The 21052-nt window shown below is 50.5% G+C and overlaps 1 protein-coding gene across 1 annotated transcript in view; it reads left to right on the top strand.

Annotated features, from left to right (window-relative positions):
• The window catches only part of ANKRD11 (ankyrin repeat domain 11), a 141417-nt gene that overhangs the window by 84564 nt on the left and 35801 nt on the right, over positions 1-21052 (top strand). Inside the window, exon 3 of the mRNA XM_030457533.1 lies at positions 20361-20505. Coding sequence (XP_030313393.1) covers positions 20419-20505 — 87 coding nt within the window. The 5' untranslated portion in view covers positions 20361-20418. The remainder of the gene's footprint in view (positions 1-20360; positions 20506-21052) is intronic.

Here is a 21052-nt window from a genome sequence, read left to right as displayed (position 1 = left end):
AGTCATTTTCCTTTCTCTCCCCTTTTAGAGAATGGTATCGAGTTGCCTTTACTGGCCAGGCTGGGATCCTGTTACCTGCCAGGCTCCTGCTTTCAGTGCAGCAGAAGAATAGCTTTTATTCATAGTGGAGAAGCCCTGAAACACAATAAAGTTGTCCACAGCCTGCACCAAGAGCAGGCTACCACGTTGCATTTTAAGAGCACTACGGGTGCAAACTCCTTTTTTGGGCTTAGGCCAGTGCAGGAAATATGTATAAAATATCTTCTTTTCAGTCCAAGGCACTTGTGTGTCCTCTAAAGAAATATAAACAAATTCTACCCATTGAAACTGTGAGAAGATGTGGATATGTGTATGGTTTTTTTTCCTCCAGTCATCTGGTGCACACAAAGTGTCTCATGATACAAACATTTTCTTCCCTGAGACCTCGCTGTCCTCCCACTGCTCATTATTTTTTCCCAATTTTTTTTAAGGATACTGGTTAAGGCTTGACCTAGTTTGGCTGTCAGTGCACCCTGGAACAGGACCAGCATTCACCTAACATACCCACCTACATTTTTCCTCTGTGGGCTGTGCAAAAACAGCCAAGCACAGCACCCAGCTGCCTGTGAGCAGCAGCACAGCACCTGGATTTGCACAGATCAGGCCTGCAGAGGTGGTTCTGCTCCTTCCCTTCCCAGGTCTCTCCCTGTGGATTCCCAGGTGCAGGCTCCACACTCATCCCCTCCGGCAGTTCCGATGAAGAAGGAGAGCAGATAGGTTGATGCAGCACATCATCCTGCCACCCAGACTGGCTCCCAAGCTGGATCCAAGCCCTTTTCTTGCTCCCTCTCCTCCCCATCTTTCCCCTCCTGGGCTCCAAATTGTTCCCAGGGCTCGGGGAGGGGGAGTGGAGGTTGCTTAACCCAACTCCCCCCTCCATGAGGCTGAGAGACCGGGAACAAAACCCAGATTAGGGCCTTTCTCTGGGGAGCCAGAGGGGCCAGGGGGACATTGAGATGCAGATCCTGTGTGTCAGGGCACCGTGGTGGCTTTGTGTTGCAATGTCCACATGTAGGCTTCATGAAGCGATAAAGAAAAGAAACTTAAGTGAAATAATTCTGTGCCAGAGCTTGCTGGGGGAGCTCTGTGGTGATGTGGCATTTTCCTAATGCAACCATGTTTTCAGGAGGCCTTGACTAGTGAATTAGGCTGTTTATAGATTTGCACACTTTCTCAACCTTGTGATTTTCTTGTAGGGTTCATTTCAAGTGGATTTTAATTTATTTGTTTGTTTGTTTTGCCAGGGTTTTTTTTTCTTTTGCATGAGTGACCTTAAAAACCTGAGAGTGCTGGTTGGGTGACTCTTGTTCTGCCATCCTGGGGCCAGGCTAACTCTGTACAAAGCCTGTGGGCAGCCTGGTCCTTATCTGATGCCTTTTGAACAAGATGCTCATGCATTGTCCTCTCTCGAGGGAGCTCCCAGCTCCTCCTGCACCTTCTGGCACACCAAGTGGCTTCCCACAGGGCTTGCAGCTCAGATGAGTGTTTGTTTGGAACCCAGTGGTCCCATAATGCTGTAAAACATAGAGACAAGCCCTGTGCTGCCTTGTGGTGGAGGAATGGTAGCCTGCTGCAGGGAAATGCTTTCTAGACCCAAACATAATGTGAGCTGCAAGAGCTGACCCAGCTTGTAACCTTCTCAGAGGAGCATCATGTTCTCAACTGGAAGGAAAAGTGATGGGCTTGGTGGGCTCATCTCAGCAAGTTCCTTGCTTGGAGTTTGGTACTTGGATGTTTGTGTTTCCTCACACACTGAGCCCCTGCTAAGGGGGTGCTTGAGAAACCTGACATGGATGCAGCAGACATTTGCTGGGAGGACAGGCAGAGCACCCAACCTGCCTCCTCTTAGAGCAGGCACATGGAAGTGTGCTGGGGTTTGTCCCTGTTTGTGCTATCCTGGGCTCTATTTTGAGTTAGAAGATGGGTAAGAAGAGGATTGAATGAGAGAGAGTCTGGGAGGTGGATGGGGAAGAGCAGCAGGTCTGTGAATTAAGTACCAACTCCTGTGGCCAAAGGAGATGGCAGCTGGGTGGTAGGTTGCAGAGGTGGAGCTGAGGAGGTTTTGGAACCCACCCAGCTTGGCTCAGGTGCTTCAGGGTGCAGACCCCTCAGTGAGGTGACCCCACTGCCACAGAGCTGCTGGAGCAGCTCCCAGGGGCAGCTCCTTCCTTGCTCATCAGCCTGCTGGAGCTGAGGCCACTGAGTGGATGGACCCTGATGGAGGTTCTTGGTCTTCAGGAGCCATGGAGAAGCTGAAGGAGATACAAACAGTTGAGGTTCGATTGTGGTGCACAAGAGGTTTAAGACTGTAAATAAATGAAGCAGGAAACCAACTCACACCTGCAGAATGGCACTGTGTGTTCTGCTGTCATGGGATGATGGGTGGTTTCTTCCATACTTCAGAGGAGCACAGGCATCCCCGGAATGGTCACCTGTGCCACTCACCTCCCCAGCATCTGAAGAGAGAGGGAATTGCTGCACCTGTTTCTAGAAAAGCCTTCTGCCTTGCTTTGAGATGGCTTCTTTGGAGAGTGCTGGGCTCCCTTCTGTCTTCTGCTCAACCACGCTGGGACATTTCATGGCTCCTGCAGTTCCTGATGTGCATCCTCTGTGGGTGCTGGGAAGGATTTGCAAGCCTGTGGGGTGCACAGCCCTGTGTACCCTGTGGAAGACTGGAGCTTTTATTCTGTGAACCCAAATATAGTTCCGTGTGACCAAGAGCTCATGAAGAAATGAAGTAATCCATACTTGGGACAAGTCCAGGGCTTAAAATTCTTAATAGCCTCGTTCCTGGGCTCTGCAGCATGTGCTACACTGAATATGTTTGGGGAGTCAAGGTCTTTGCTTCTGATGGTTTAATTTGGACAATGAGTATCACTTAATAGTAGCATTTTATTACATTCGTTTCACTCTTACTTTTCAAAGAATTCTTCGGATGCATTCAGGCTCTTGCCCTTTGGATGCTAATGGACTTCTGCTGGGATTTTGTTTTTGTTATTACATAGCACCAGGGCTCCCATTTTGCAGGGGCTTGGCATGAAGCATGCTCTGCTCTGAGACAATGCCTCCATTCAGAGCCCTGATACAATGGGGGTGGAACAGTTAGAATGGGAATTAGTATGCAAAGCCCCCTCCTCATCAATGCATTTCTGCTGGGTGAGCCTCTGCACTTGCGTGTGCTGCTCCTGCAAAGTGCTGAGCTATTCCTTCTGCACAGCCAGACCCTCCTGCACATTTCACTGCTAAAATAAATGTGTTCCTGAATCAGTTTTTAGAAAGCAAGGGGAAAAAAAAAATCCCAGTTCCCATCTTGGCAAGAGCGGAGCATCTGCAAAAGCTGGTGTAGGTAGAGACCAGCTCAGTGTGATGGCCACAGTTATTTTTACTTGTTTGTTTTTTGAAGTAAAAACCATTAGAAAACAGGGTTGGGCCTTGCTTCCTCCATCCATGTGGGCTGCTGGAGCAGAGGGTCAGCGTGGGGCTGGCTGGTGGGGAGAGCAAAGGATGCTCTCCTGAGACAGCCAAGGATGCTCTCCTGAGACAGCCCTGCTCCCCACCCCAGCACTGCACAGTGCCCCTGTCTTGATCTCATCAGCACTCCTCATCTACCGAAGACTGTTTTTACAGATTATTTTTTCAACCTTTCATATATTCTTTCAGACCATGCACATTGTCCCTTGCTAGTCACAGTTGCAAACATCCTGCCAGCTGGAGGGGAGATGTTTTTTGTGTTACTGGTGCTGGTTAGTCCTAGCCTGAAGTTAAAAACAGATTTTAAATGTGCTCATAGTGATACAGTTGTGCAATTTAAAATGTAAGAGAAGAGGGAGTTCTGTGGCCTGACCTGCACAAATCCAGCTGGCTGAAATTTTAACTTTCCTGATCTATAACCAGCAATTTCCCTGGGCAGGGGAGAGCCTGGCAGAGGATCTGTGGCTGGTTGGTGGTGATGGTTGAGGAGAGGGCATCATCCCAAACTCCAAACTGAGGCAGCACAGGGAGAAGCAGAAAGGTCAGCATCCTGCAGGGTCACATCCACCCTCCCTGTCATTTTCTGAGTGTCTGGGTGCTCTTGTTGACCCACACACCAGCTCCCAAACCTTCCTGTGGAACAAGTCGGTGCCCTTCAGCGACAGCCAGGCCATGGAGGGAGTGCTTTGGTTGGTGTTTCAGCTTTTTTGTAGCTGGACATCATGGCACATTAGAGGAATTTGCAGAAGTTTGTAGCAGAGGAGCTGTAAGTAGAGGATGTGAATGAAGTAAGCATAAAATCCCAGAATTTATAGCAACCTTTGCAGAGTGTCAGCATCGAGAGGCTGGAACAAAGCTCTGGTGCACTGGGAAATACCTGTATCTTTTATGAAAGGAATGTATGGTTCTCCATTTGTTCCTTTGATAACACCTTTTTGATCTAATGCCAGAGTAAATTAATTCATCACAAAGTGGGGAACAGAGACACAGATAAATCCTTGCAGAAATAGGAAAAAAGAAAAGGCTGACTGGAGGAGAACGTCTTCTGTGGGGCTCTAACCAGGCAGAATTGGTTTGTTCATCCAGAGGTGAATCCTGCAGAGGAGGAGACCAGAGTCATTTAATCCACTGTCATTCACCCTAGCAGAGGACCCAGCAGTGTTTGCATTACTGAACCTCCAGGTCTGGAAAAGCGTGGAGGTTGTGGCAGTGCCACTTGCCAGCTCAGCTACCACTGCTCACACAAAAACACCCCAGCTGGGGAGAGGCAGGGCTTGTCCTTACACCCTCTGGTTGGTACCTAAAGCAAACAATTATGCTTTTGTGTTGTAAAAGCTGTTTTTAATCTCTCCTCAATCTCAGTCATGAGGCTCAAAGGTGAAAGGGTTTATAGAGACCAGAATGAATCCTGGACCCGTCCCCTTTGGCACCAGGAGGTCCTGGAATAACCACACCGCGTGATGGGACGTGCCAGGAGGTGCAGGAAAGGTCCCATGGCTGGGACAGGAGGCTCTGGGGGTCCATCTGGGGGAGAGATTTTTTTTATAAGAGCATGTAGAAATAGGACAGAGGGGAATGGCTTTAAAGCAGGTGAGGGGAGATTTAGGTGAGACATTAGAAAGAAATTCTTCACTCATGAGGGTGCTGAGCCCCTGGCCCAGCTTGCCCAGAGAAGCTGTGGCTGCCCCATCCCTGGAAGTGTTCAAGGCCAGGTTGGATGGGGCTTGGAGCAACCTGGGGTATCCTGAAGGTCCCTTCCAACCCAAACCAGTCTGGGATTCTGTGATCTCTGGTGGCTCGTGGTCCAGAGCAGCAGCCAGCACTGGAGTACCTGAGGATGAGTTTGTCAGTGGGTGCATTTAGGCCAGTTGTAGCTGGCCTTAAGGAGTCTTGTCACTCCTGCTGTTTTCTGGGAAGGCTTGTTTGACCTCTGGCAAGTGACAAATGAGCTGAGCAGTGTGGAGTGCTGTCCCTGGAGTCTCACCATGCTGTGGGGCAATTCCCCATGGAGTTTTCCTTGCTGTTGGACTTCGTGGAAGTGTTTCCCTTGCTGAAGTTGCCTGGAAGATGTGTTTTTTTTGGGGGGGATTTTCCCCTGGTGCTGCAGGCCAGGCTGTGGGAGCTGGTGGGCATGGGCAGGAATGGAGATGGGCAGATCTGCTTCAGCAGATCCCAGCTTTGGCAGTTTGGTCTCTGATGGCTTGGAGCAGGGGGGATCGCCAGGGGATCGGTGCCTTGGGTTAGAGAGAGACTTTACCCATAGAGTACTGAGGTGTTAACATTTTCCCTTGAATTTTAAATAAATTGCTTCGTGTGCAGGCTTGGTTGTGACTCACACCCTCAGGCAGCAGCAGCGTGGTTAACTTGCACTAAAACGAGGACAAAACTGGGCTTAAGACTTCAGTCACGTGCTGAAGATGCAAAAGAATCAGGATGGGAAAGAAAACCAGGTGGGTGAAGTGCTGGACCCCCCAGCTCCCAGCCAGCTGGGAGGGAGGTTGGAACTTCCAGCTCTGGACCTGCCATGTTCCTGCACACACCCACACCTAGGGACTCTGTATCATGGCCCAGCTGCACCAGGAGCAGGTGGGTTCTGACATTAGAAAGTCAGAAAATTGCCCTTTTCATGCAACGAGTGTCTTGCTTCTGGACTCTGAAACATTCAGTGTGCCTCAAACATGGTTGAGAATGGAAATGGTGTTTGGTTGGTGATCTTTGATTTCACACTGAGTTAGACTGCAGAAAGCTGCATTGCTGATTTCTTTGCAAAAAAATAAAAGCAAGCAAACTGGACTAAGTATGCTGGTTAGAGCTGTTATTGTAAAGCCATGTGGCCACTTGTAGGTCCAGCAGGGTGGGAAGGTGCAGAGCAATAATGGGAAATCTGTTTTGGAAGGTCTGATGGGAGAGGGAGAAAGGAAATGCAACACAAACCTGGAAAGTTAGTGCCAAAAGAAAGGGTCACTTGGCTTCAAGTCCTTGCACTTTCATTCACCCTAGTGAAAGCAAGTTGTGACAGTGTATGGGTCCTACAGGAGCAGCTTGGAAATAGAGAGGGACGTGAAAATTACCTTTTGATTCGGTCAGTGGAGTCCTCAACCTACATAGACAGGCAGTGGGATGTGGTGATGTGACACAAATGGAGCATGGAGGTCCTTTTGGAGCCACAGGTCCCAGGCTGAGCCACTGCCTCTCCTCCCTCCTGACTGGTCTGTGCTGGTGCAGAAGAGGAGGAGGAGTGGGGAAGGCCTTGAAGGTCACTGTGCTCCTGAGCTGTTGAAGGTAATCTGACTTGCAGAGCAGCACACCGAGCTGGTAACCATTAGAGCAACATGAAAGAATTTCTGTGCAGATCTATTTATATTGATATGCTCAAAAACCACGGTGAGTCAAAAGCTTTGGGAACCACTGGGGAGTTTTATTTCAAGTTCTGTAGATAAGTAGCCTGCTCTTGCCTTGTGAAAATAAGCTGAGAGGAGGGAAGAGGGGAGCAGAGGGACTGATGAGCTTTGGGGAACTGCATCCCAGGGATGCGTGCTGCCCCAGGAGCAGGTTTGGACAGGCACCACATCCAGCCCTGGCTCTGACTCACTGGGTTCCAGTGTAGGCACTGGGTGCTGGTGCCAGGCAGGCTTTGGAAACGTGGCTGCATTAGCTACCTTGGAAAAACATCTCAGCTTGTAACTGTGAGGTCCCTTACAAAAGAATGCTCACACAACAGTCTTTTTTTCAAGTGAAAATTGAGCTGCTGCAGCAAGCAGTGCATCCTGAAATCCCTGACAACTGCCTTGTAAAGCAATCTATCTGTCTTGACAGTGCCTCTTAATGGCTTACTAATAACGCCTGAAGATTTGCTGGAGCTCTGCCACAGCCCTGCTGTAGGTTTGTAGTGGTCTGTTGTGCTCTGCTCCAGACTGAGGTCCCCTCAGTTTTCCAGGATGAAGAGAAATCCCCCCAAATCAGGCACCTCAGGAGGTGTTTTCCAAGGACCCTGTTGCCAGGAGGCAGCTGGAGCAGGCAGGGAGAGATCTCCTCAGCTCCTGGCAAAGGAGCTGGGCACAGAGTGGTGGTCAGGAGACCTTTCTGTTGTAGAGCCATGGGTCTGGCATCATCCATAGCCATTTTCTCCTGGGTGACATAGGAGCTACTAGGCTTTCTAAGAATGAAGGTAATTGCATGAATTCCACAGGCAAAAATTCCAGTGTCCTAAACACGGATTTTGTGCCTGTTGGTATGGGGAAGGATCAGGTAATCCAGACATACAGTTCTGGCTTAAATTGTTGTGTGCTGCAGAGCCTTGAATCTCAAGTTTTGCTCTCTCCTGTGTGTGGAGGGAAGGGGGATTAAGCCCAGCGTTGCTGCAAGGCTGGAGGGTGTTTTTAATCTTAAAGTAAAGTAGCAACCAGAAGGCTGAGCACATACCTGGGCTTTAGTCATCACCAAAGAAGGTTTTGTGTGATCCTGACAGCTGTGCCGAAGGGGTGGGTGTCTCCAGAGACTTTTTTTGGGGGAAAGAGAGATGTCAAAACAAAAGCAAACGGAAGCCAAGAAGCTGAAATATTTGAGTGGTCAGTTTTGTTTGGTAAACGTTTTTGGAGAACGTGGAGGTTCAGCCAAGCAAATGAAGAATCCCCGGGCTGAACAGGGAACAGAATGCAGCATAAGGCTGGATTTTATGTTTGTAAAGTACTGATGTGCTGCGTGCTCCAGCAAACAGGCAAGTGCCAGGCTCTCCTCTCTGGCCCGTCTTTCCTCTCGCTCCCCTGGGGTTAACTTAACGCCGTGTTAATAATTACTAGAATGTACTTTCAGGCAGGTTATTTGTTTTCCCTCCTCATGATGTGCAAGAGCGGATAATGAAATTAATTTGCACACTTTGTTGAGTTTGCAAAGCTGGCTTCAGCCACGTTGCCACGATACTGCCCGGGCTGCCGGCGGCTCCCAGGGCCGGTGTTTGCACAGCCGGGGCACGGGCTGCCAGCCCGGGTAAACAGGGATGGGACCTACCCAGCCATGAGAAATGCTCTCTCCAAAGCCAGCACGGAGCATGCAGGCTGTTAAAACCCCCTTTCAGATGGCAGAGCTGTTTAGCTGTGGTGATACCCATCAGTTAAGCAGGGAAACAGCCCCGAAATGCCAGCATGGCTCCTGTGGGTCGTGAAGCTCATGGGACCCTGGCTCCCGCAGGAGCCCACTGGTGGATCCAGGTGTCACAGCCTTGTCTTTAAGGAATGAGCCCCATATCCCCAGCCCAAGGTTTGTGGGTACACAAACCATGGGGTTTTCTGGGAGCTCTGTGGTCCTCAGAGCTTGTCGGGCTCCCCAGGGCTGGTTTTGGTGCTGGAAAGGTTGTGTGGTCTGTGGGGAGGTGCTCAGGCTTCAGAGGGTGGGAACTGCAGCTCTTGCTTTTTTCCACCTCCCTTGCCATGGTGCTTGGCTGGGGGGCAGAAGCAATTTGGAGGTGCAGCCCTGGCTGAGCCATTCTCTGTGCCCCAGTGGCTGTGGTGTGGGTACCTGCAGGGAAGGACTGAGCTGCACCAAGCAGTGGGGCTGTCAGAGCCCACACTCCCCTCCTGCTCCCGAGGGTCCCCTCGGGCATCAGCCTCCTGGCACAGGTGGGCACAGGCTTGGTGTGGCTGCAGCCCAGGCTTCTCAGGAAGTTTGGTGTTCAGATCCCAGAAGCTGGTTGTGCTCTGTGAAGTGAAGGTGCTGTGCTTGGTGCAGTGTTACTGGGAGGACCTAAAGCATCTCCTTTGCCTTCTGTGATCCTGCTGTGAGCCACAAGTGCTGCCTGCCAGGTGCCAGCCACATCAGACTGGTACAGCCTGGGGGGCCAGGGATCAATAGTGCCAGGCTGGTTGTACTGTTCCTACCTGAATCCTCATGATTTACACTCCCAAGGCTCAGCTCCAAGGGTCCCTTCAGGTGTTAGTTTGATCTATCTGCAGCCCAGCTTTGGGCTGATTACCTTTTGTTTGTGGCTGCTGGTTTTTTCCCCCTGGGGTCAAGAAGCCTGAATCTGATCCCTCCCATCTCTAAGTTTTTCTCCTGTGTTGCTCCTCAGCCTGGGGGAGGCAGGTGAACCCAGCACCCAGCTGGGAGACAGGCCTTTCTTCTAGAAGGAGCACAAGGAGTTAGCAGACAATCTGGATTGTTTGGTTCTTTTCCTCCCCCTCAACTTGCCACACATCTGGTTTGTCTCAGTGTTGCCTTTCAAAGGTGCTCATGGTCCTGGGTGAGCTGTGGTGGGGATGTGCTGCGGTGCTGGGGACATCTGCAGAACCTCACATAGCTCCAGGGATGGCTTGGGTTTTGGCCAGTATTTAAGCGGTAGCTTTACAATGAATTGTCTTACAAGAAGCCTCATTTATGTGTAACTTAAGTAGGCCCAAAGTCAGGAGGGGTTCTCATGTTTTTTTCCAAAAGGTCCTTACAGAAGCAACCTGTTAACAAGGGCCTGTTTTTACAGCTTTCCATCATTCCCACTCTGATGACACATTCAACAATAGCTTTGTTGAGAAAAAAAATATGTTTTCTGTGTAAGAATATCCTTGGTTTGATGAATGCATTCCTATGACTATGTACACAATAGGTCATCTTCAAGAGCACTGTCATGAGAGAGATGGAGGAAGAGGAGAGGAGAGTTGTAGAGCTGTGAAGCACTAACCTCAAATTGGCAAACCAGCAGCAGGGTCATGTTGTGCCCAAACCTTTCCTGCTGTCCCCTGGAAGGGGGTGACCTCTCAGTTCTTACGTGTTTCCAGCCGGGGGTCCTTGGCAGAGTGCTGAGCCAGGCACGAGCCTCCTGGCATCGGCACGGACCCTGCCGGCACCAGAGGCACCGAGTGCTGGACCAGGCACGGGAAAACCGTGTGGGAATTTGGCTTCTGAACCAAGATGAGCAGAAGTGACGGAGGTAACGGGCAAGGTGCTTCTCCCTGTAAACCTGGCAGCTGATGGCAGAGGCCGTGTGGCTTTGCTGGGAGAAACTCAACACTTCGTTTCTTTCCGTGCGGGCTGCAGCACGCCGAGCCCCGCAGAAGCCACCACAAGCTTTTTCCCCCCTTTTCCCCCCTGTTGCACAGCTTGTTCAATAGCAGCGTGGTGGTGGGCTGTTGTCAGCAGACACCCAGCTCCAGACAGAGCTCAGCTTCCAGCCCAGCCTGGAACAATCTGGGAAATCCACGGTTCCTATCAGCGTGGTGGGGCTCAGGGAGCCACAACATCTTTTTAAGTAGTATGAAAAGTGTCTGGTGACAGTTTTGCTGGGAGGAAGCATCAGCAGTTCAAAACTGAGCACGGAGCCAGGTCTGGAGCAGCCCAGAAATGTGCAGAGCAGACCTTCCTCCCCTCCTCCCTGCCAGCAGAAGCTTTTCCCCCTCCATAGTCCGGCTGTTGCCCGGCCTTGGCTTCGTGCTGTGCTTGCTCCATGATCCGTGGTGTGTTTGTGAGAAAGGCTTCCCTGCCTGAGGGCTGCCCTGGCAGAAAACCCAAACTTTACACGGCCTAGGTTTCTTTTTTTTTTTACCATAATTTTCCTTTGTGCTTACACTGCCCAGTTTAATGTGAGCCATGAATCAATGTTTTCCATATCTTCTGTGCCACATGAGTTTGGTGTTTTGCTGTCAGCACAGTGGGTTTGTAGCTTTGGTGTGTCGTCCTGCACTGGGTTTTGGGAGGTGACAGTGGATATGGCTGCTGTACCTTGTGATGTACAAGTGCTGAAGCTAGGAGATCCATCTGCTTATGGCTCTGGGTTTGTCACTGGAGAAGGAAACTCCTGCAGAGCAGAAGCTGGCTGGGGTAGTTTGGATATTCTCAAGATGCGGATCTCCTGCCGTGGTGTTTTGGGATTTAGGAGACAGGTTTTCCAAAGCCCAGAGTTAGAAGTCTCGTGTATGGAGCTTGTGCAGTGTCCTGGCTCTGTCAGCTGGAGGTGGCTTCCTGCTCTACCTCTCTGCTCAAAGGAGCTTCTCACCAGCACTACGTTGAGTCCTGTTATCCTTCCTCTGCCTTCCCAATGCTGGGAGGTGTACAAGACTTTGCAGGTTTGGGAGGCTGATATGGCACTTCTAATGTGAGCCCAGGGTAACTGAAGTCTTCTGGTTAGTCTGGGAAATTGGAGCATGCAAGCTTTTGCTGTCTTCCCTACTCTGCTGGAATGATGCTTCATAGTTCTGGGGTTTTTGGTTTTGTGGATTTTTTTTAACATCCTGTCTCTCCTCAGTTCTGGCCCTGTCATTTGATAGCTGCCAGTGGCATAGCAAACAAATAGCAGTTTTGCTGCAAAGTGGTTTGTTTACAGGTAAAACATGGATCTCAAACCCACTGGCCCCAGTTGAAAAGGAGAGGCAGATGGCCAAAATAAAACTCCAGGGTTTGCAGACTCTGAGAAAGAGCAAATCAGTGAACTCCCATGTTTGCTTTTTATTTTTCCCAAAGCTTTATGTCTTCAGGGTCTCTGCCTGGGAAGTGGTCGTGTGGGAGATCTCCTAGTACTTGCTCCTAAATTCACCAAAATTCCTGAGGTTCCCACGCTTGGTGCAGGAGCTTTGCGTGTTTGCAGTGGGCACGAGGATGCTGAGACAGGGAGAGGGAAACCGGGAAGAATTGTGCAAGAAGGGGGAGGAAGAGCAATGTTTTGCTGAGATTACCGTGGCTTTTCGTGCTCACAGCTGGGAGAAGGATGTTGCTTGGTTGTTGCGACATCGTGGACTGAAGTTTACACACACAGAATGGTCACAGTTGGAAAAGACCTCTGAAAATTGAGTTTAAAATTGGATATCCCAAAGCATTTGTGCAAATCCAGCCAGGCTTGAGCAGGCTTTTCAGGCTGTTGGGAGCAAAGCTCTGAGCTGGGGGTCTCCTCCACTTGGAGGACCCCGTTGCAATGGCCACGGCACCTTTTGCAAAATATTTTTGGCTTGTTTCTTTCTCATGTAATAAACATGTGTGGTCATCTCCTCCTCTTAAGTCATGTGGGTTTCCTTGTAGTAAAATCTGCTTTTTGTCTTAGACTTTTACATAATGAAGTTTGTAACACAGAAAATGGGACAAAGTTGGAACAAAACATTTGGGGGTTTACTGTGGTGTATGTGTACATTATGTATGGGTGTCCATGTACGTGTGTATACACAGATGTACACATTAGGAATATGGAGCATTCATTAATTAATTAAAGCAGCCCAGGCTGGCAGGGCAGGGGCTCAGCCTGCGTCAGCACAGAGACCGCCTTCCCACGGGCAAGCAGGGCACAGTTATTGGTGATTGAGCCACGTAATGGAGACGCCTGTGCTAATTTAGACATCCCAAAATAAGCCCAAATGCTTTCTGCTTTCTGTTACCTTCCTGAGCCTTCCCCTTTCCACAGCTATGCAGCAGATGGGGCTTGCAGGAGCCTGTGGGAGCTTTCTGCAGGAATGGTGCTCGCCCCGCAGCCGTCCCTCAGGACATGGCACTGGTGCCAGGAGTGGGGAGATAGGAGGGGTCCAGGTGAGCCTCAACCCTGCTAAGGATGGAGCAGAACATGCCAGGGGACCCTGCCAGCCTCTGACACCCTCATCCCTGAGCTGCCACTATGATGATGGGGTAGAGGACACAGCTTGCTGCCAGGACACTGTCCCTTGCTGCTGCTTCATCTCTTGCCCTCTCGTTTATTGCAATTTATTTGGCATCAAATTAAGGAACAGCAATGGTCAGGAATTGTCTGCTCTAACATGTTTCTCAGTCTTGCAAATCAGGCCCAGCTCGTTTTTGGAGCTTGGCTGGTGCTGATGAACCCCTTGAGCTGTTACTTCAGCAGAACAAACCGCAGTGAGCTCCCTGCCGGGCATGGCGGGGGACAGAGCCCGGCTCCTCAAACCATCCTGAGAACAGATTGCATTGTGCACATTTGTCATGTTTGAATTTTGCCAGAATAAAGCCCTGGGGAGTCCATGTCTTTCCCTGCTGGTGGGACCATCAGGACAGGCTCTCTGCATGTCGTGTGAACCGTGTGTGCCATGGAGGCTCACCCTGCTGCCCCGTGGTGAGCTGTGGGTAGAGGCTTTGCACACCCCGTGCTCTCAGCACTTGCTTTTCTTCCCTGTTTTCTGTGTGCAGAGTAGTTTGGGCTGCATTTCTTCCTCTTAAATGCACGTGACGTGATAGCCTGTGCAGCCTGCTTACAGTGAGCATCGCCCATCCCTCTGGGGGAGCACAGCACTGCTCTGGGTGAGTCCTTGGGATGTACTTGATCAGGGAAATATTTTTCCCTCCCATATGCAGCAAGTGGAGTTCATCACTGTTTTAAGGAGCTTGATGTGCAAGATGTCCAGTAGATGGTTGTGTGGGCAGATGTGATTAGAGCTCTTCCCTGGTTGAAGCCTGATGGGTTTTTGTGTGAAGTAGAAAGGAGATGGGTAAAGCGCAGAGTCCTCCATCTCTGGGAGGTTTTGGTCTGAGCTGGTGGTCTGGAGCCACCCCACAGTCACACTGAGAGGACAACAGTGTTGTAATCAGCTCTTCCACCCTGAGTAATGGTGGTGCAGCAGGGCCATGAGCTGCTCCAGCCTTCCTGGAACATCCCGGCTGCTCCAAAGCTTTCCTCATCCCAGCTGATCCCGCTCCCAGACCGCAGCTCAGAGATCCGACTGGAACAAGTTTTGTAACCTTGGCCAGAAACCAGATAATCAGTGGCATCCAGAAATGTAGCAATATCAAGAAGCAGCTGCTTATAGATAATTGAGGGAAGGGTTTTGTGGGAAAAACTGCTCCTGGAGAAACCACACAGGCAGAGTGGTTGCTCGTGGTTTCAGGGTACTGTCAGGGCTCGCTTTGATTTTTAGACTTTTTGAATCCTGAGAGCAGTCCCAGCTGGAGGATTCTGAATCACAGAGGAGTTGGGCAGAAACTTCCAAATATCATCTGGTGAAGTAGTAGCAGCATAGTAGAAAAAACAACAGAGTTGTCAAAATTTGAGGCCATTGCCCAGTTTTCAGATGCTGGGGCAGGAAACGTCACTGGCAGGGTCCCTGCGGGGTGGTTGTGTGTTACACTTAGCCCATTAGTGGGATGGTTTGGTGTCATTGCCACAGAACCATTGAGGAGTTGGTCTTTCATGGTGCCCAGCAAGGTCTTGAGCATAATCTCAACCTTCGAAAAGGTGGGTTCATGTGTCCATGTGTGCAAAGAACTCGCAGGCTCAGGTTCTCCATTGTGTTACTCTGCAGGTTCTCACGAGCACCAGGGAAGGAGATCAGTTTCACAAAAGATGGAAATACTAATAACTGCATTCATTCATCTTACTGGCTCTGCTTGGTGTGTCTATCAGAAAGCAAGCAAGCCTTGCCCGAGCCCCATGCAAACACATCCAGATGTGAGTAGTTCCAGGCATATCAGGAGGTCAGGAAGCACTGTGGGTTAAGGTGAAATAAATATTTGTGAAAGGTGGAAGGAAGGGTGGTTGTTGCAGGGAGCAGGTACTGCTTTTGAGAGCAGGAAAGGAGGAGCCGTGCAAAGGGGTGAAGAAAGATTTTTCAACTGGAAGAAAATCCCTTTTCAAAAGTCAGGAACAAAATGCAAGTTTTCCAGGGGAAAGGAAGAAGATGTTGAGTTGAAGGTGAGGGCATGAGGCAGCTGTGAAACTGGGGTAGCCCCAGAGCTGACAGCAGGCAAGGGTGCTTTCCCAGTGCCTGCATCTCGAGCAGGGAACTTCTCTCCATTTTCCTTGTTTGGGTAATGGTTGTAAGAATTAGCACCTCACACAGCAATAGCATATTAATAACTGATCTTTCCATTTGCCCGTGGTAGGGCTGGCAAACACCTGTGTTTGCTCTGCTGCCTTGCAGGCCTCCTCCTGCTCTACCCGTGCTGGAAAAAAGATGGACTTTACTCTTCCGGAGCTGAGCTGGAGCACAAAGAACAATTGTTCCTTGTTCTCCAAAACACAAGTCTTGCCGGTGCTTGCAGACAACTTTAGGTACTAATCCTGAGTTGTGCAGGCCCAACAGGTAAAGGCAGAGCTGGTGAAGAGCAGGTCTTTGGTGGGGGCCTGTCAGGAAACCTGCACTGCTGAGGATGCACTTGGGCAGTGGTGGGGTGAAGGTGGGACTGTGGGGCTGTTATTGAACATGCAGCTTGTTGGTGACACACCCCGTGATTTTAGTGTGGGCTCAGCTGGTGCCACCACCCTGCACAGTTCAGGAATGGTCTTTGAAAGAGTGACATCTCAGTGAAGGTATCAGCAGGGTAATGGAGGAGGCACATTGAGAGACCTCCCCCTTTGGTTTTCTCCCCATGCTTTCCAGCACTGGGGAAAGAGGGTCAGATTTTGGGTGTGATCTCTGGGAGCTGTTAATTTAAAACTATTTCCAAAGATTTGAAGACACACGTTTTTCTGGGACTGAGACCTCAAAAAGTGTCTGAGGTTTTAAAAACTTTCATGTTTCGGTGGGGCTTGTTCCTATTCCAACCTTTTCAGACCAAACAAACGTGTTGGATTTGTGCAAATAACGTCTGTGCCTCTAATTACTGTCCTTGCCTTGGAGTTTTTTTGTAACGGGTAGGAGCTTCCAGCCAGCTTTCTTCTTATTGTCTGGCATTTAAAGAAGTCTGCATGATCTTTTTGTTGTTGGGGTTTTTTTTGTTTTGTTTTTTACTCCAAGCTGGCAGGGTACGGGCAGGGCTCTGGTCTTGGGCATGAGCTCATTTGTTGTGGTTTGGGATAGAGAAGGCAGGAGCTGGGCTGGGCTGCAGGCAGGGATGGAGGGATGGGACAGGCAGCCTGGGGTGCAGGCAGAGCCCGGGAAAGCTCTCACTCCGCCTTGGATGTACATCTGAAAGTGTTTGAAGACTGTGGTGGTGTTTGCTTGCTCTCTCATCACAGATGTGGATGTTGCTCCCTGTTCTGGGAAGGCAGAAGCAGCGTGGGGCTTGGACATGCACTGGTTGCTTAAGGAGGGCTTTTCTCTGCTGCCAGGCATGGTGTTCCTGTCTGTCCATGTCCATCCATCCCATCCTGGCTTGCCCCTTGTCTTCGCTGGGAGCCCAGTCCTAGCTAACTGGGTGTGACTGGTCTGGTGCTGCCTCCCAGCCAGTCCAGTGGGATCAAGCATGGAACCAGCATCTTCCTCCTCCTCCTTTTCTAGCTCTTGAGGGACAGATGAGCCCCCCCTTCCCTTCCCATCCTATCCCTTTTGGGACCACTGCCTTCTAGGGTCCTCCACAGAGATGTTTGGTCTCAGTGTGTGGCTTGGGCTTGGCATGCTCTGGGTGAAATAAAAAAAAACATTTTCAGCTGGTTCCTCACCAGCTGGATGGAAGAGGATGGGTGTGTGTGTGTGTGTGTGTGTGTGTCCACTTTTCCAGCTTTCTCCTTGCAGACAAAGGCTTGTGTGCCATACTCCGGGGGCTGGGACCATCATGTACCTTCCCTGCCAGCCCTGGAGCTGGAGCTGCCCATCCCAAACCTGGGAGCCAGGCTGCCCAGCTCCTGGGACAGACTCCCCCTCTCCAGAGCTGCTTTCCCAGGGGAAAGGCGTGGGACCACAGGGGGAAATACAGAGGGGGACAGCAGTGTGCACCACCGGGGCTGGCCCCAGGCCAGAGGTAAACAGCTCCTTTGTTTTTCCAAGAGGAGTGCAAGGGATTATGTATTCTGTCCAGCTCGGCTCTGTCTCCCACTTCTTATTGTGCATCAGACATGTAATCATCTAGTTCAAGGAGCTTAGTTAATTGTTTACAAAATAGGAAGGGTGATGATTGTCTCCTGGTAGGGAGGTGAGGTTGAGAGGGGTGTTTTGGAAAGGGGGGTGACTTGCCCAGCTCCTGAGTGAGGAGGGATGGAAGGCAGCTTGTCATCCTGTAGCCCTGGATTTGCCATTTTGAAGTGGCTCAGCCATTGCTCCCATGAGCTGGGGGCAGCTCTTCCAAACCAGGAATTTGTACCTCCCCTCTCTGCCTCTTATTAGACGCACTTAAAAATGAAAACGAGAAGACTGCGGAGCCTTGTTGGTAATTGTTGTGCAAATGTAATACTCCCTCCAAGCTGTTAAACAGGCCAGTGCTCTGTTTACATGGAGAGGCAGCCAGCTTTCCAAGTGTAATGAGTCAGCTAGATGAACAGAAGGGGTGCAGAATTAATCTGGCATCCGTCTGGCCTTTTCTCAGCTAAACAGGTTTTCGAAGCTCCCCGTGAATAGGTACCTACCCCGGTTACCAACAGCCACAGAGACATCAGGAGTGGGCAGAATTTTTTTTCAAAAATAACTTGACAACGTGCAGGCCATGGAGCAGTTTCAGTGAGGTGCTGGAAATGATGTGGTTTCAATTTTTGGTTGTTCCTGGGTGGGAGCAGAGAGGGCCTGGTCCCAGCTATGCTGGTCCCTGTGCTCATGAGTGGTGTAAGGGAAACTGCTTGTTTTTAATACCATTTGCAAAGTGCAAATAAAGTGTCATTGCCCAGCATTTCATCTGAATTCCTACTTTTTAGTTCTGCAGTGAGTAGTGGAGTGAATCTGTGTGCTCCTGCCTCCTCTGTGCCTGCTCAGGCACTTGATCATTTCTCCTTCATCTGAACCTCAATGAGCACCAGTAGGTGAAACCAGGAGGAAAAAAATTCTTAAACTTTCCAAATTGGTTAATGCTGGCTGACAGAGAGAGGTTCTGCAGGCTGTAAACAGCTGAAGCTCCTTCCAGAGGAGTCAATTGCAGCAACTGGGACCCCATCAGACCCCATCAGCTTGGGCCCCACAGCAGTGCCTTGGGTGGAGCATCACCAGGAGAGCCCCAGTACTGGGAAAGGTGACACTGTGCTTGCTGGTGACCCCCTGGCTGGGGCTGTGGGAGCTCTGGGGCCAGGGCCACCAGCTCTTGGCTTGGGGTTTTGTGAGCTGCAGCCTCTCCCTGCTGGCGCTGAGCATGCCCGAGGAGGCTGAGCTGCCTTTTTAAGGTGCTGTTTGCAGTCAGCCCTTGCAGTGCTTGAACTTTGGCACTTGTGCTGGGCTGCAGGCCCTTCAAGTGATGAAGAGCAGAAATTTGGAGATGCAGATTTCCTGCAGTCAGCCCCGTTCTCTAACAGATTTTCTTTTCACATTTTCTCTTTATGGACATGCTGGGTGGGATACTGAATTTTCTGCACTTTCCCCTCTGGTTTTGCTTTCCATCTGCAGCAGTGAGCAGGGCTGATCAGCCTGCTTGTGTCTTTCCAACTCGGATCTTTTCCTATTCTCACATCCCAAAGGAAAGGGCTGGGTGTCCCAAAACTCAGCAGGAGGACATGAAGAGAACTCAGTCCCTGAAGCCTCTTCCCAAACACGGGTAATGGTCCTCTCATGGCCCAGTGAAGGAGTTAGGGAGGAGGAGAAGCTGCTTTGAGAAGCACAGAGTGCTGGTGCTGGGATGTCTTAGCAGGGTCTGTGCCTGGTGCTTTGGTCTGGGAATTTGTGCTGCTCCAGGGCTGGGGACTCTGAATTCCCCCCCCCCCTTTTTTCTTTTTTTTGGGGGGAAAGAATAAAAATAAAAGAACCAACAACCCACAAACCAACCCAAAGAACTCTAAAGCGATTTCCAGGGAACTTCTCAAATACAAAGGTGATGAAAGCACCGTGCTAGGGTCCCTCCAGCCTTGCCCCCCTGTTCTGCCTCAGCTACCACAGATGTGGGGACCCAGATGGCACCAGGCTCTCCCAGTCCTGCCCGGGACGTGGTTCAAGGTCCCCTCTGCTCCGTCCCCCATCCCCAAGCAGCCGGGAGGCTTTGGCTCCTCTCCTCTGCTCTGTTTTCTTTCTCTCTCCCCGCCCACAGAATTCCCATCTTGTGATTGAGCACTGCATGACTTTGTTCCTGGACAATTTCCTGCAATTGTAGCTCTGCAGAAACCCGGCCGCTATTATAAGAAGTTAATGGGTGTAATGTGTAGCGTTGTCAGGTGGCAATTAGCTGGGGAAAGAGTTTTCAAATGGTGCCTGTTTGTGCCGTTTCAGCGTAAGTACAACGAGACCTTTGCTGGAGGGATTGACGTGGGTCACTTCTCGGAGAGATAGTGTTGCACGGATGCTTTTTAGCCTCTGGTCTCGGGAGACGAGATATTTTTGCTACACCTAAAAAGGCCTCTCCTGCCTTGGCTTCAGCTGGTATTTCTGATCCCTCTCACAGCTCATGCCTCGCTGTATTTCAGATGTCAGTTGTATTTTCAGCCCCGTAACCAAGCAACACATGGCAGGAGCAGGGAGTGCTTTGTTATTCTCCAAATTGTCTTACCTGGGCCAGGGCAAGGCCAGGAGCCTGTGGCAAGCTGCTGTGGGGATGCTGGGCTCCTCTGGAGTGGTTTCTGGTCTTGTCTCAGAACGGTGATGTGTTCAAAAAGTGTGTTTTATAAGTCAGTTTTGTAATTCAGCCACACATGGTCCTGAGAGTGGTTGGGAATTGAGCGTGAGAGCCTGGGGGACCAGGGCTGTCCCTGCCCCAGACACAGCCAGGGGGACATTCCCATGTCCCTGCCCTCTGCACAGAGCTGTAGCTGCAAGAAGCTTTATGTAGGCTTGGAGCAATGCTGTAGCTGAAGAAGAGGGGGCTACCACTCTCCGTTTGGCCATGATCCATTTTAGGCTCTCCCTTGCACATGGAACAAGTGGTGTTGGCTGCTGCAGGTCCCACCTTGCTGGCTGGGCAGGAGGTGGCAGAAGCCAGGAGTGGTTTTGCCCACTCTGCTCTGTGGTGTGCAGCATTTGGAGGTGCTCTGCCATCTGGGTATTGCTTTCAAAGAGTTGGGGGGGGTTTAGCCCCATGGGAAATGTCTTAACTCTCCCCTACCCCCCAGTGGAGAGGTCTTTTTGAGATGTCTTAACTTCTCTTTTCCTCTCTCTAAACAGACGGTTGATGATGAGGCGATGGCAGCATAAATGAAGATCAAGTAAGGAAGGCAGAACGATGCCCAAGGGTGGGTGTTCTAAAACACCACAGCCAGAAGATTTCTCTCTCAGCAACGACATGGTGGAGAAACAAACGGGGAAAAAGGTAGCGTGTTTGGTTCACTTGTCTTCTTTTAGGGCTGCTGCCCCTTGTGCCTGATGTCTTCAAGCCTTGGCAGTATTTCATGTGGCAGAAGGATGTTTGCACCAAAATCATGTCTGTTTCTCTGCACTCTGCCAGCTGGTGAGGTCCAGCGTGCTGGGGGCAGGGCTGCAACCTTTCTGGGGAGTGCTGGGGTCACACAGACTGAGCTTGGGCAATGATTTGGGAGATGCTCTTGTGTGTGGTTTTAAGGCTTTCTACAGTAAGCTGTGGAAGGAGCAGTTGATGCAGTGATCTCACAAGTGTGTGCTGTGTGAGGGAGGAGTTTCTCCTCCTCCTCCTTCTCCTCCTCCTCTGGCTGGAAATGTCTGTGTCAGGCTCTGCTGGTCTGGCTTCACCCAGAAGTCTGGGCTCTGAGTGTGGTCTAACCAAGACTCAGCGTGTGAGCTGCTCTGCCGAAGTTACTGTTTCTGGCTTTTTATTTGAAGCGTTTTGGCTTTGACTGGGCTTGAGGGGAGATTACTGAGATGAAATCTGAGTTTGAAGCTAA

The sequence above is a fragment of the Calypte anna genome, chromosome 11 (genome assembly GCF_003957555.1).
Source record: "Calypte anna isolate BGI_N300 chromosome 11, bCalAnn1_v1.p, whole genome shotgun sequence".
NCBI lineage: Eukaryota > Metazoa > Chordata > Aves > Apodiformes > Trochilidae > Calypte > Calypte anna.
Note: the sequence above shows the minus strand (reverse complement) of the source record. Positions and strands in the feature narration are given on the sequence as shown.